Raw genomic sequence first — 15,963 nt, 5'->3', positions numbered from 1 at the left:
TTTAATTTTTAGCTATCAAACATAATTTTTATATATACAAATAGCAACTTATTTAAGCATCATAAGTTGTATCTCAGGCTTTAATAAGTTGTACCCCCTTTTGTTTTTTTTTCTTTTACTTTTAACCCTAGACTTTTACATTTTTTACAATTTAATCCTAACACCTTTTTACATTCAAGTTTATTTTCCTATACTTTTTATTTTTTACAAACTTCCCATTTTACTTTTCGTTCTAAACTTGACAAGTTAGCATGTCGCAATGTGCGTGGTTCAACATTTCTATGTATATTTTTCCCCATTTAGTCTGGTTTCAAACTTTCATTTTTTATACGAGTTTTTCTGATGTTGGTTATCACTTGCGGTGATGTGGCATGGGTGCTACTTGGTACGGTTTTATGCCCCGTCGTAACGCGGGGCTTAATGCTAGTAATATACTAAGAATCAACCATTCAGGCAAATATTTGAATCATCAACTGATAAAGTAAATATAATTTTAAAAGGAGGTAGTAAGGTTGAAACACTAAAAATGGTTCATTTAAGTAACTGCGTACATTAAACATGGGAAGCAAGTATAATCATATAGCCGGTGCAATAACAGTTTCCATGTACACAAGGAACACATCGATGATTCAGTCACTACCATAATGAAACAATAAACAACATTTGTTCTTGAAAAGCTAGTGTCGATGCAGCTTTAGTACATTTCGATCATAAAAGTCTACTCTTGTTTCAAACCAACTTTGGCCCCAAAAAAAGTGAAAACTACCCAAAATGTAAACAACGACTAAGTCAACGTCTTTTAGCAAATTATACTTAAAACATAATAAAATTAGCTACAAGCATAATGCCAAACGTGTTGTACAAACAACTTTATACACTACAAGACACAAGGACAAAGCACACAATTTGGACTTTCACATATAATCTTGTTACCCAGCCTTGTGTATTCAGTTAAAATCTTGTAATTAACCGGCCCGCATCCACCTCATACTAACCCAAAAGCCAAGAAAATTAAAATACGACCCAACTGCTTTTATTATTACTTAAAAAGGATTTTAGGCCCGGACACCAATCTTGAATGACCCAACTGAAAATCCACAATGGCCATGAAAACTACTCATATTATTTAGAAACTAATTATATGAATGAAAAAGAATATTTGAAACTAATTAACTCACAAGCTGTAAGAGAAAATAAAAAAAGATTATTATTATTATTATTATTATTATTTAGTTACCCGGCGTGAAAATGAAACTAACCTGATCACCTCGTTTCTGGTTCAGACTCGCACAACAGAAATTGTGAATTTCATTTTTTAGATATATATAGCAACTACATCGGATATGCATATTATCATAGTGTATAGAGAGCATGAAAAGTAGAGAAAAAGAAAATTCTTATTCATTGGTATGTATGTATATCTAATACAAGTAGACAAAGCGACTATATATATATATAGGCTAATAGAGTTAATACAAACATAATGAAATATGAGAGTTAAGAATGTAGATAGTCACCATAATAACATATTTATAACCATAATTAACATTATGTAATAAAAATAATATAGATTTAAAGAAATGATGGATTAGACAATGTTCATCTAAAATACTTCTTTGTTACAAAATGTCACCAAAACACTCAAGAAGAGTCTTATTCTAAATAGAGCAAAAAAAAAAAAATATATGCCCAAATGTCTTATAGAGGGGCAATTAAAATATAATATAAGGTATACTTAAATATCTTCAATTGAAAAACAGAAATTAAACGTGAAAACTTAATAAATATTTAGTAAAAACACAGAAGTGTCATAACTCTGTAAGTTGGTTTATTAAACAAAAATGAGAATCATTTATGGTTAATTTTGGTACACGAATTTGATATGAGTTATTATATAAAATAAAATGGAAAAAGCAAATCCGCAAAAGGAGAATGTATTATACTGTCATCCATCTACAACAAAGAGTCGTAGCACGAACTGGTTTGAATACTAAACTTTTTGCAATTTTTACGTAACGCAAACAACCATTATTTGAGACATATCTGCATATTATTACTAACAACCACATGAAAGCTGAAAATTGAATTTTGCCACATATGTTTAAAATATAAAAAAAAACAAAGAAAAAAGAGAGTAATAAAACAAGACATCATATGACATGATTAACATGTGAGGAACCTAGTCCTTATTAGTTATAAGTCAAATGATAAAAATCATTATTTTCAGTATTAAACCTTGGTTGGAGATTTCAAATGTTTTAATCATATTTATCCACTCAATGCTTCCTTAACCCCCTAGTTAGACACCATTAAAATAAAAAGCGTATAAACAAATATATTTATTCAAATTGGACCTTTCGTGTGGTTTTGTGGTTTATCCAATTTATGACACATATATATATATATATATATATATATATATATATATATATATATATAGTTAATGTAGTTGATAACCTTTTGAATGGTTAAAGGATATATGAGTAATTTAACAAAATATGAAGCTTCGTCAAGTTGTACCGAAAGCTTTAAAAACGGGTGGAGACATTGGTAAAATACTTTTCTTGTCCAATTATGTAATGACTCTTTTGTCCTTGTCATGTAATTATGAAATTACTTTGTTGTCCATCACTCTTCCTTTATATATAAAATATAGATATAGATATAAATAAAGATATAAAACATGTCACCCACATAAACTTATTAAGCCCAACTTCAAATCCCATCAGATATCAAGACCAACTGCTCAGTGGCGGATCCAGAAAATTTAGCCAGTGGAAAGTTCAACCTAGAACTCGTCAATTAAATTAAAACAAGTCAAACCAAAATGGGTCGGGTCAAACCGAAATGGGTCGAGTAAAATATTTACATTAAACAATGTAAACAATAAATTTCATTAAAGATAAATAAAATGCATATTAAAATTGACATTTACGTGATTTTTCTTTTGAAAACGGTCAATTACAGCTTCATTCGTAACACTTAAAAGTGCTTCTTTTTCAACACTACAAATTACACAAGCATTCAAAAAATCTTCACCAATTCGACTACGTAAATTTGTCTTTATGATATTCATTGCCGAAAAACACCCCTCAACCGTTGTGGTTGCAATAGGTAAAACTAATGTTAGCTTTAATAATCGATATACCAAATGAAAAGAGATATGTTTCCTTGTTTCCATCATAACTCTAGCAAAATCCGCAATGCCTTTCAAATTACAAAATATTTCATCTTTTCGCACACTATCAATGTACAAGCTAAGTTGAGATGCAAGAATAATTTTGTCCCCGTTATCAAAATCATGGATAAAACTCACACAATCTCATTAACTTTGATGCATCAAACTTGGAAAATGAATCATACCAGATAATAATTCACCATAAGACAACAAAGATCACATGCCTTTGGAATTTGAAGAAAATGTCATTATTTTTTTAAATAGAATATCAAAATTGGTTACTAGACTTGCAGTTGAAAAATTCAAATACAAAAGAAATAAATTAACAAGTGATGAACCATGAATGTTTGTTTTATGTTAGATTAAAATCAAGAATTCGAAATTACAATTTACAAAATAAATCTATCCTGAGATGTCACATGTGAAGCCGTCATCACCCTAATCTGTTCGTCTCCCACTAATACCAAAATTTAAATTAAAGTGGTTGACAATTAACTTTTTTTTAGAACGACGACTTTCTTGTATTTAAGCTACCGCACTCTCCGAAACTGGAGAGCCCCGATGCCCCACTCTTTCCAGACTATATTGTCTTACTCGGGCCCATATTGTGATTAATTGTTATTGTTCATAACAAAATTAAATTTTGACTTAAAAATATTCGCTTAAAATTTTAAAAGTTATGTTTTGGGGCTGTGGCACTAAATTATTTTGGATGGGTCACTAAAATTTTTTGGGTGGGTCACTTAGGTCTTTGGACCTAATATATTACAAATCTATAAATCAAACTATGGACTTGAGTGGGTGCAAATGCTTCTCTGGCTGAACACTGGATCCGCCTGCATCTGCTACTAGACAAGCTTCAAGTGCATTCGTCACTTGGCCAACCCCTGTTAACAATACGAGAGCAAACAATTAAAACTAAAACATGCAATATATATTATATACTCCCTTCGTCCCATTATAAGTGTCCAGGTTTGAAAAACACAAAGTTTAAGTTGGATTGAATGATTACTTTTTTTTTTCTTATCAAATGACAATAATACATTTGAAAAGTAGGTCTATCAATATTGTTTATTAATGTTAGTTGTGTGTGTTTAAGGGTAAACTTAGAACATGGCTAATAAATTTTAAAAGTGAACACTTGTATTGAGACAGATAAAGAAAATGTAGACACATATAATAGGGCGGAAGGAGTAATATTTTGATTATACGAATTGAGTTTAGACACATTTCAACACAATTTCAAAATTTAATAGCAATTTTTTTGCTCATTGTGAGTCTTTTGTCTAGAAGATGTTTCTTTGTAATTCTTAATCATATTTTGTTCATTAGAAATCCAAGTAATTGAACATTTGTTTTGTCAATTGTTTACGGATTCTAAATTGTTTGAAATCTTATTGATTTCATCATGTTTTTGCTCATATATTTCTAGAATGTTACTTTGACACAGGTGAGGGACCAAAATGAATATGGAAATTAACGAAGACGAATATCGTCCAAAACCCAAGTCATTTTCAAAATCGTTCATGGCCCCTCACATATGATTTTTGCTTCTATTTTTGGAAATATTTATACAAGTTATAAATCCATAAATAATCTCTTCTACGTGGTTGTGGCATCAACTAGTGGTGGTGGAACGTTGGAGGCGTTCATCGTGAACGATGGTATGGTTAAAAGCCCGGAGTTAAAAAATAAAAAAAAAACAAAATAAATTATGAAAAAACCAAAATGCCATGCTATTTAACACATATACTTAAACAAAATTAAAAGCTTGGAGTTAATTGCAACGAAAATAATAGATCATTAACTAAATTATTAAATTTTAAACTTTATAAGGGTTAAATAGTAATTTTGAATAAACCACAAGGACGGAAACCACAATTTACTCTGAGAAAAAATAAGTGACAACTAGATAAAAATATAGTAGTTAAGGTGTGATATATGAGGTCATGGGTTTAAGTGAGATGATAAGATTGTTAAGGTGTGAAATAAGAGGTCACTGGTTCAAACCTTATAGACAACTAAGATATAGTTAATAAAAAAGAATATAAAAAATACATTTGGATGAGTATCAAGGAGCATAAAGGCCTAGTTGCATCTTTTTTAAAGCAATAATACGTAGACCAAGGGCAAGGAACAATAAAATAAGGCCATGGTCTTAGTAAACATCCTGCATATGAATACTGGCGATGGAGAATCAAGCTATGCCAACAACTCATTCCTTCAGGTATAAGTGATATAAACTCATAGTCTCATACCAAAAACTTTTGCATATATATAGCAATGGTATCTTGAATTACTTTGGTACTTTTTTTTCCAGGAAACCGGGATACGAAAGGCTGTGCCATTTCTAAAGCAAACAATCAAGGGTTTAGCTAATTTAGAAGTCTTCAATGACTGTTTCATGTTCGCAGATTTAGGATGCTCGTCTGGCACAAATACACTATTGGTTGTGTCTAGTTTTATCGATATTGTGCATGAGACGTGCCAAGAAATAAATCGTAAAGTACCACAGTTTCAAGTGTGTTTAAATGATCTCTTTGGAAATGATTTCAATACTCTTTTCAAATTGTTACCTGACTTTTATGCAACACTTAAGAAGGAAAAATGAGAAAGCTTTGGCCTTTGTTTTGTTTCTGCTGTTCCAGGTTCCTTTTATGAAAGACTCTTCCCCAATAATAGATTGCACCTTGTTCACTCCGCTAATAGTAATCATTGGCTTTCTCAGGTATGCATAATTTCTAACTCTTGATTATGATGTGTGATATGATGATAATTAAAATTGCACATCATAAGAAAATATTTGGGAAGATTAGGACATAAAGAATAGTCCCTATTACATGTGATAGGTGCCTCAAGGACTTGAAAATAATGGATCAAACATATACATGGCCAAAACAAGTCCACTAAACGTATACCAAGCATATGGAAAACAATTTCATACTGATTTCACAAAGTTTTACAAATGCGCTTGGAGGAAGTAGTACATGGTGGAAGCATGATTTTGACATTTATTGCTCGGAGTAAGGTTGATCCAACTACAGATGATTGTTGTGCACTCTTTGAGCTACTCGGGCAATCACTTGTCGACATGACCAAAGAGGTATACATTTTGGTTAGAAGGTCTAGTTATTCTGCTTTTCTTATGTATATGTGACAAACGAAATAACCAATTATGATTAACTGATAATATAAATAGGGGTTGGTTCGAGAATCAGATATTAACTCCTTCAATTTCCCGGTGTATTTTGCCTGTGAGGAGGAAGTTAAGAACATTATTGAATATGATGGGTCATTTTCCATAGAAAACATGAATGTTTTTAATCTCAACTGGGATCCACAGGACACTGATTACACAAACATGAAGGATTCTATTGAGTTAAGCCAAATTCATGGGAAAAATGCATCAAAATTGCTTAAAGTAGTTTGGGAACCTTTGTTGATTTCTCATTTCGGGGATTCCATCATTGATGTGCTATTTAAGAAGTTTGAAAAGAATGTGGCAGAACATCTAGCAAAAAGGAAAACTAGATACTGTTTTGTAAGTATTTTGTTGACCAAGAAATAAACACTTAATGTGTCGAAACTCTAGTTAATTTAAGTTCATGTGTTGATATATGTATTCCTGTCATTGTATAATGCATAACCCTGTATATACGAGGGTTTAGTGATTGCTTAATCTAGCCTTGTTTTTGTTTGGCCATATAATCAATCCCTTGCCTCGTTGTGACGTCCGAATTTTTATTACAATCAATTATATTTTAAAAACAGACTTTGCGTGACAATGTACAACTTATCGAAGCACACACATATACTTGCTTCAAACTTTTTATTTACTTTTATTCTTATATTTTTTAATTGCATTTCAGTATGTATTTTTTACACGGGTTGACTTGAGTACTAATATACAGGTCATCGAAACAGAACCTTACAAATTTAAAATCTCGTGGCAGGATAACCAACCCCATAGCAAAACGTGGTCTAACATTCTAGTTTCCCAACATTTAAAAAGATAGACATGATCAAAATGTAAACTAACTATTCTAAGATATATTCATTGTCGTGATCATCCATCCATGTTAGTTCTCGATGCATGATCATCCATCCGGTTTAGTGACAACATTTTGTAATTGTCACCATAGAGCGTTGCAGCGGATTGGTTTCGAATAGAATTTATAACAAAACACAAATACTACTGTGCGCATCACGACAATACATATACTCGTAATTTTATAAAACGCTATATTTGAAAACAAACATCATATTTTACATCAATCCAAAAGCATGGAAACAAATATCAACACAGGTTTTGATAATACGGATATTAGTACCAACATTGTTCAAGCGGTATAAGTTCGGTTCATTTTAGTATCATTATGATACTGTCAATTGATATAGTTTACGTCAAAAATAAATACATTATTCCGAACACAACTCTGTTTGTTACGGTACATGGACCCGGTATACTTTACATACACATAAAGAAAGGTTTATTTATAATGGTTTAGTAACAAAAATTTCTTAATTGATATGCAACTAAGTCAATAATATTCATTTCCATTTTTATTTTATTTTTTGCTTTTTAATAAAATTTAACGGTTTATATTTCATGGTATTACAAATTTTACGGTTTAGATTTCATGGTATTACAACTGGCCACTTTGTTTTTTTTAGTATTCCTTTTTCGTCGCTCATACTCTTATCAAGACAAAAAACAAATTAAAGTTTGGGAAGTTGATGTATAAAATTAAGAACAAAATGTCTAGTGGATAACTCTCATCATTTTGAACGGATATGAATGAAGTAAATGAAGATAAAATATAGAGATATCTAGTGGATTATATTTTACACACGTATATAAATTACGTAATATATATATATATATATATATATATATATATATATATATATATATATATATATATATATATATCGTCACATGCCACAATGCTACGACACAATGTATCATTCCAACTTATTAATTAGGGGTAAATTTAAAACTTACAAAATTAAAAAAAGTTATTAATTTAATATTTCATTTAAGAACTATAGGGCATTCTTCGTCTTGCTCATAATTTTCAAGTGAGTTTCCAAGTATTGCTACTGTTGTGGAAGCATAATCTGGAGGGTAATTAGAGCCGGCTATGAGGCAGGCCTGGGTGGGAGATCAATCCCGGCACGACAGCTCGATAGCCCGATATTTTTTAAATTATATCTTTTTCTTATGAAAAAAAATGTATTTTTAATGTTTAAACTCTATTACTCAACTAATTTAAGGCCTAAATTTTTTTTCGCTTTCGGCTAAAAAATTCTTCATGATTCTCGTAGACCCTGAGGGTAATGATAGTCTTGAAGCTAGTCTCAGTAGCCTTTGTGTTGTAATCATCCTTTTGTGACCTTGATTAAGAATTAACACTTCTAGAAATGATCATGCAGGCTGCTCAAAACCAACCATTTGGTTGAAAAATCGACACACAACACCCATGCATGTTCGATTAATGCATATTTATAATGTATTTTCAATGAAACATGGAGACAAATCCTTGACCCGGCCCAGTACTTAATTAGTAAACATGTACATGTAGGAATTAGGATGGTATTAATCGTTTACGCATGTTAACTATGACCAAGTACGCACTCACTTGTATGTATACGTAACAATTCTAGGCAACTGGTTTGTGCATTTAGTGAACACAAAACTATATGCTAGCAAGCTGATAGGCTGATTAAACTACTAAACTATATGATCAAAGTAATTGTTATTTATTATTTGACATTGATCGTTAGGAATCTCAAGGACCCAAAGTTTTGGATGATCGTTTTAAGCATGTCTCACATATGATCGTTAGGAATCTTAATTAAGCGTATCTCACAAATGATCATTAGGAATCTTAAGGACCCAAAGCTTAAGACTTTCATGGACAAAACTGTTTAGAATTTTGAAAAGGTGTTTAATTCGTAGTAACATGTTTCAAAACTAAGACAAGCATGTTTCAAAACTAAGACAAGTGCCATGTTATAGATTTGGTTGTTTTGTGATCGAAAAGAAAGAGTGAACTATGGTTTTCGTCCCTGTGTTTTGTCTAAAACTACGGTTTTTAGTCCAATAGTTTCAAATTTGTGATTTAGTTTCATTTCACTTGCAATTAAACCTGACCCCACTAACCCTATTAAGTCTTGTTGTTAAACCCATCAGCATGCCCCTCGCGTTAAATGAAGGACAATTAATTTGTCCTTTTTTCCCCCTATACATCTCAACCGCTCACGTAAGAGGGCTTACAAATTAGGGCTAATGTTTATTTGGGAAGAAAACAGACAAAACTGGCATTCACGTCAGGGGTACGTTGACGGGTTTAACGACTAAGCCTAATAGGCTTAGTGGGGTCGGGTTTAATTGCAAGTGAAATGAAAATTTTGAAAGTAAGACAAGTGCCATGTTTCAAAACCACATGGACGAAAATCGCAAATTTGAAACTATTAGACTAGAAACCCATATTTAGACCAACCACATGACGAAAAGTGCAGTTTACTCATAAGAGAAAAAAAACTTGAATTGATAGTGTATTAATATTTCAAATATTCTTATGTTAATTACTTAATTTACTTCCATAGACCATAGTATTAAGAAACTGGTATGAACGGGACGCAACCGACCAAGGTTCCACCACCTTACAGACAGAATGTGACAGGTTGGTATTAAAGCCAAATGATCGAAAATGGAACTATCAAAAGTGAACCAACCTCAAACAAACCTTAAGATGATAAGAAATTTTTTTATTAGGCATCATCAAGTACAGAAATTAAAGGGAATAAAACGGTGCCCATATAAGGATATGACAAGTAAACAATTGGAACTTAAGGGATTAGTGGAACCTTTAGCTAGTTAATTAACCTTAAGGGATTACATGGATGGAAAAGCAAATTCGATATAATTTGCCACAATGACTCACAGGATGGGTCATATTTGCTACATGAAAGAGTTAAAGACGGGTGGCATGCGATAAAGCAAGAGAAAGGTAGATAAGGGACGTGGAACTTATCTTAAGAAGACTTCCAGAAAAATTTCTTGAAATATTTTTGTCCATATACGCTATTAATGATTGGATTACAAATCACTTCGTTTACGTCAAGTATATGAATAAGTGAATGAAATTAATCATTATAATTTTCTTAGATAACGCAAAGTTTTGTCCTTCTTTGTTAACTATGGAATAAATGTGGATGAATCGTTATCAGTTATCATGATAAGAGTTACGTAGTGTTTGAGGTTTTGTCGATAGTTCTAAATAGAAATTGAAGGGGAAGCGTTCTATGATTAGTTATTATTGCGCGAATGGATTGATTATCTTGTAACCATGCCGCTCCATAATATGTAATAGGAATTAGGGCTGTGCACGGTACGGTTCGGTTCGGTTTTTTCAAATATGCAAACCGATCGGTTTCTGTTTTCGGTTCGGTTTTTTTCGGTATTTTAGAAATGGGTAACCGAACCGAAACCGAAATTTTGGTTTTTCAAAAAAAACCGTCGGTTGATGTTTTGGTTTGGTTTTTTTCGGTTAATTCGGTTTCGGTTCCGTTTTTTCGGTTTTCTGCTCACTTGAAATCGTGTCCGTGGCTCCCCCCCCCCCCCAACCAGCCAAGAAACAAGGTCCAAACTTCGCCACCGAATTAGCAAGCGCTCCACCCGAAAGAAATATTAAATTCAAAATTGATCTGCTTCCTAGAGTTAAATTTGTAGCTAAAACCCCCCATATCATCTTGCACCTACAGAAATGCAAGAATTCATGTCTCAACTACTAGATATTTTAGATAGATGTTTCATTTGATCAAGTGTGTCACCTTGGAGTGCGCCTATTCTATTTGATAAGAACAAAGACAGTAGCATGCAGACGTGTATACCGAACTGAACATAATGACCGTAAAAACAAGTACCTTTTGCCAAGAATTGATAACTTATTTGACTAGTTACAAAGGGCTAGTCGTTAAGGTTCGATTATCATCAAGTAAAGGTATGAGTAGAAGACATACCAAAGGCTTTCCTCCGTACTCGGTATGGCCACTGAGTTCGTTTTCATCATTTCATGCCTTTAGGTTTAATGAACACAATAGTAGTTTTGATGGACCTTATGAATCAACCTATGCTCTATCAAGTTTTCATCGACTTCATTGATGACATTCTTATATGTTCCTGAAGTGAAGTAGACTATACAAACACCATAAATTAATGTATGGAATCAAACAAACTCAAAATCATAAATCAAAATTAATCAAAACTACAATCAACTCTAAAGATTAAAATATGAAATCGAGTAAATAATATGGATTTTAACAAAATATGAATCAATGATAAATGTAGCATTAATCTTGTTTTAAAGTATATCTTCAAGATATGATAGCAAGATGTTTAACGTCGTTCCTGATATCCAATGAACTGGATTGATCGAAGATGAAAGAAACAACTTGTTACAATAGATCCAAACAATTTGTTACATATTTTATGATCGAAGAGGACGGCTGAATACGAGTGAGAGGGATTAGGGTTTAGAGTTTAGACAACCGTGTTATCAACTCAATTTGGGTATTTTGACATCGATAGACCATGATCCACATGGCAAATTAACTATATCATTATTTTGTTGCCTAATTTTCGAGTTATGGAAATTAAGTTAATTAAATAAATCAAAGATAAATTAAATGAGTTGTATTTAATTTCGAATAGCTAATTAGATTAGTATATTAACATCCCGGGTTTTTTATTATTCAATAAGAAGTTCGAATCCATCTCTAATTGTAGTGAGTCATGGTCTAAGACTTTTGCTGTTGTGTCAATGTGTCATCCACAAACTTTTAATCTATTAAGCCGTTTACTATTTTAATTCCATGTTCATTATTTTTCTGGAGTCAAAATTTATTAAGCCCAATTAATATGATCCTCTAGCAGCCCAACAAACTTTTAGTAAGCCGATTTAACATAATCCTCTTGACACACTTTAATGAGCCTAAACAAGATTCATATGCCCACTAGCCAAACTATCGTATAATCATGTCCAGTAGCCCCACACTCAAATTATTCAGCCTTTTACTAAACTTCCCGACAAGTCCCAAGGCCCATATATCATCATAATTAACAATCGAACCATTTTCCTCTATACACATCTTATTACATGTACTTATTTTCCTCTATACACATCTTATTACCACTATCCAATTTGGTTATCCAAATACATAATTCTTGAACAAGACTAAACGCTCACCATTAATGGTATATTCCATACATCACTTTGCAGCCACCGGCCCACCAAATGCGGCTTTCGATTCTCACATGGTCGCGGACGCTAGTGCATGACAACCTTTGAAAGCGAAGCATGTTCTTTACTCCTATGGTGCCTGTGGGGTGAAAAAGTTGTTATTTTGGCACCTTTAGGCTTCTTCACATACTAATGTAACAAGATTTAAAGATATATTTCGGCTTTGTCATGTATAAATGTCTTCGAATAGTCGCATACTGATTTATAGAATCTTTACTCACAAAACAATTTTTGTTAAAAATTTGATGAAAGCTTGCATCCACATATTTAGTCAATGTTCATATTATATATATCATGAAGTTCAGAGTGTTGACTTGCCTATTTTAGCCCAATATTGCATACAGATTTGCATAATTTAGTTCTTAAATTATGGATGTTATTATCTTTTAAATAAGATGTTGGTGAGTATTTTGCTATTTTCATTTAATAAAGAGCAGGTCTAGATCAACCAAAATAACTATTCCTTCATAAATAGAGGATTCAAGGATACAATGACAAGAAATCAAGAATAAATATTATATCAATATAGGAAATCAAAAATAACCAGTAATATTATGAACACACTAATTGTTCATGTCTTGGTCAATGAAATGGTTACAAAAAGGCTTCTTGGTTTCTTTTTTGTGAGATATTTGGCCACGAGCTTCACAAACTTCTTAAATATCACGTCAATAATGGAATCACCGAAATGAGAAATCAACAACGGTTCAAGAATCGCTCTCATAAGTTTTGTTATGTTCTCCGCATGGATTTGGCTGAGCTCATTAGAATCATACGTGTTTGTGTAATATGTATCATAGGGATCCCAATTTAGTTTAAAACCATTAATGTTTTCTAGAGAAAATGATCCTTCATATTCAATAATTTTTCTAACTTCATCCTCACATGGAAGATACAATGGAACATTGAATGAGTTAATGTCTGAATCGCGAAGCATTCCCTGTAGTATTATAAGCGCAATTGGTTAGTCTCATGAGCAAAGCGGAATAACTAGAACTTTTAACGATAATATTATTGATCATTATTTTGAATTCGAACTTGGGTACTGAAGAACCATATACATACCTCTTTCGCCATGTCGACAAGTGATTGCCCGAGTAGCTCCAAAAGTGCACAACAATCATCTTTACTTGGATCAACCGTACTCCGAGCAAGAAAAGTTAAAATCATGCTTCCACCACGTACTACTTCCTCGGAGCGCATTTGTAAAAACTTTGTAAAATCAATATGAAATTGCTTTCCATATGCTTGGTATACATCCAGAGGACTTGTTTTCGCCATGCATATATTTAATCCATTATTTTCAAGGCCTTGAGGCACCTATCTCATGTTATGAGTGAATATAGTTTAACCATCCATAATATTTTCTTGCAACCAACTTTACTTAAAATTATATCACAAAAGAGAAGTACAAAGATGGATATCAATTATCATGGATACCTGGGAAAGCCAATGGTTACTATTAGCAGAGTGAACAAGGTGCAAGCTTTGGTCAGGGAAGAGTCTACCATAAAAGGAACCTGGAACAGCTGAAACAAAACAAGGGCCAAAACTTTCTCCTTTGTCGCTCATAAGCTTTTCATAAAAGTCGGGTAATAACTTGAAAATGGAGTTGAAATCATTTCCAAAGAGGTCATTTAAACACACTTGAAACTGTGGCATTTTACGATCATTTTCTTGGCACACCTCATGCACTGTATTAATGATATTAGACGCAACCAATAGCGTATTTTTGCCAGACGAGCATCCCAAATCTGCAACCGTGAAACAATCGTTGAAAACATCATGGTTAACTAAACCCTTGATTGATTGCTTCAAAAATGGCACAGCTTGTTGTATCCCATTTTCCTGGAGAGAAAACAATAACAAAGTAGTTTAAGACATACATCTTGTTAAATATGTGCAAAAGTTTATGGTATCACTCAAACCTGAATCAAGGAGTTGTTGGCATAGCTTGATTCTCCATCACCGGTATTCATATGTATGATGTTTTCTAGGGTCATTGTTTCTTTTTCTTTGCCTTTGTTCTACTTATTGCTTTGGCAGCTTTGCTACATGCATGCACTTCCTTTATATAGGCCTAACTTTTATTGCTTTCGCCACCTTTAGTCCTTTACTAACCCTTTCACATTAACAAATCAAAAATACATTAATTACTATACAATTATTGAAATTTTTTATTTTATTGGGCGTTTGAAAATTGGACAATTTCTGGATAAGGAGTGTTCAGAATATGTTATTGATGTATTATTACATGTTGACCTTGCAAATCAAAGTTTGTGTTCTTGACTAATGACATTTTTTTGTTTTTAATATCTTCAAGATCTTGGATCTTCTTTGAAATCTAATGAACAGCTCACATTTTGATTAATCATTTTCTAGCCGGAAATTGTTTTATAAATGTCATGATTTTGAATATATTTTTGTCAAATGTATTCATATAATATATAAATCATAAATTACTAAACAGTTATATTTCATTATACTAATAAGGTAACTTGTCGTTTAATATTATTAAAACTGTTTATTTAGTAAAGAAATAACATTTGTTTATCGAAAAATTTTGTGTAAGGATGTATTATCTTAACTTGTGTGTCTGACATTTTGAACAATTTATACTAATTCATGTAGTAGGCACTAAATAGTTCCCAAATTTGTTGGATTCCGTATATAGACTCGTTTTGATAGACTTCTTGATGAGGAAATGACCGATAGGACTTCGTAGAAACGTAAGATTAAAGTTCAGGACCATCATGACTTTTCAGTCATTAAGGAATGGTACATTTTCGTCTGAGTTTTGTCTATGGATATTAGTTTCTTCTTATGTTTACTGTGGCCTTTGCATGCCACCGTATTCTTGTCTTTATGCTATTAATTTTGCCTAAAATTCTTTTCATGCATGTTTATCTATGGTGTTTTATTTATTATATAATCTCATCATATTTCTGCCATGGTAGCTTACCAATGCTAAAACTTTTTGTCCATCTTGTTTTTGTTATCTATGTTTCTAATATTCTTTTCATGTCAAATATGTTTTAGAGTTGGAGCTTTACTAGAAGCAATCTCTCTATCTTCTAGAATAGAGTATGGCTTATACACCATCATTCCCAGACCTTACAAATAGTTTCGCTAATAGTGAGATTTTACTAAGTATGGTTGTGGTTTATATTAAGGATAATCATAAGGGAAAACTCCCAAAATAAGCGTTTATGAAAACGTTTTTCAAGTTTTAAGTGTCATTTGTAAGAAATTCCTAAAATAGGTATTATATTCTAGTCGTGACGAGTAGTTTGTATAATCAATTAAAACTTGACGCGTGTCTTTAAACTAACCATAACGAGCAGATTTACTAACCATTTACCCGTCACAACTAAATAAGTTTTATGCCTTATTATCAAACAGTGAGATTTTATGGATTACTTGTGGCCGTTGATTACGAAGGTGCTGTTTGTTTTTTAGATGAATGTGTTGTTTGTT

At 32.2% G+C, this 15,963-nt stretch overlaps 1 protein-coding gene and 1 pseudogene across 2 annotated transcripts; one reads left to right on the top strand and one right to left on the bottom strand.

Moving 5' to 3' along the window:
- Positions 1-5,327: 5,327 nt before the first annotated feature.
- On the top strand, positions 5,328-6,779 carry LOC143543437 (S-adenosyl-L-methionine:benzoic acid/salicylic acid carboxyl methyltransferase 3-like; annotated as a pseudogene). Its single transcript, XR_013137071.1, has 4 exons — positions 5,328-5,405; positions 5,499-5,906; positions 6,028-6,281; positions 6,378-6,779. The product of XR_013137071.1 is annotated as an S-adenosyl-L-methionine:benzoic acid/salicylic acid carboxyl methyltransferase 3-like (transcript).
- A 6,278-nt stretch (positions 6,780-13,057) lies between these two features.
- LOC143543436 (S-adenosyl-L-methionine:benzoic acid/salicylic acid carboxyl methyltransferase 3-like) lies at positions 13,058-14,869 on the bottom strand. Its single transcript, XM_077035758.1, has 4 exons — positions 14,415-14,869; positions 13,927-14,334; positions 13,552-13,806; positions 13,058-13,426 (listed from the first exon to the last, which is right to left on the bottom strand). The coding sequence occupies exons 1-4, from the start codon at positions 14,487-14,489 to the stop codon at positions 13,058-13,060; spliced, it is 1,107 nt and encodes a 368-aa protein (XP_076891873.1). The 5' UTR covers positions 14,490-14,869.
- Between the last annotated feature and the right edge of the window lie 1,094 nt (positions 14,870-15,963).

This window comes from Bidens hawaiensis, unplaced genomic scaffold (assembly GCF_021521415.1).
Source record: "Bidens hawaiensis isolate Kalapana, Puna unplaced genomic scaffold, B.hawaiensis_p1.1 tig00013121_1, whole genome shotgun sequence".
In the NCBI taxonomy this organism is placed as follows: domain Eukaryota; kingdom Viridiplantae; phylum Streptophyta; class Magnoliopsida; order Asterales; family Asteraceae; genus Bidens; species Bidens hawaiensis.
This window is presented reverse-complemented; position numbering and strand designations above follow the sequence as displayed.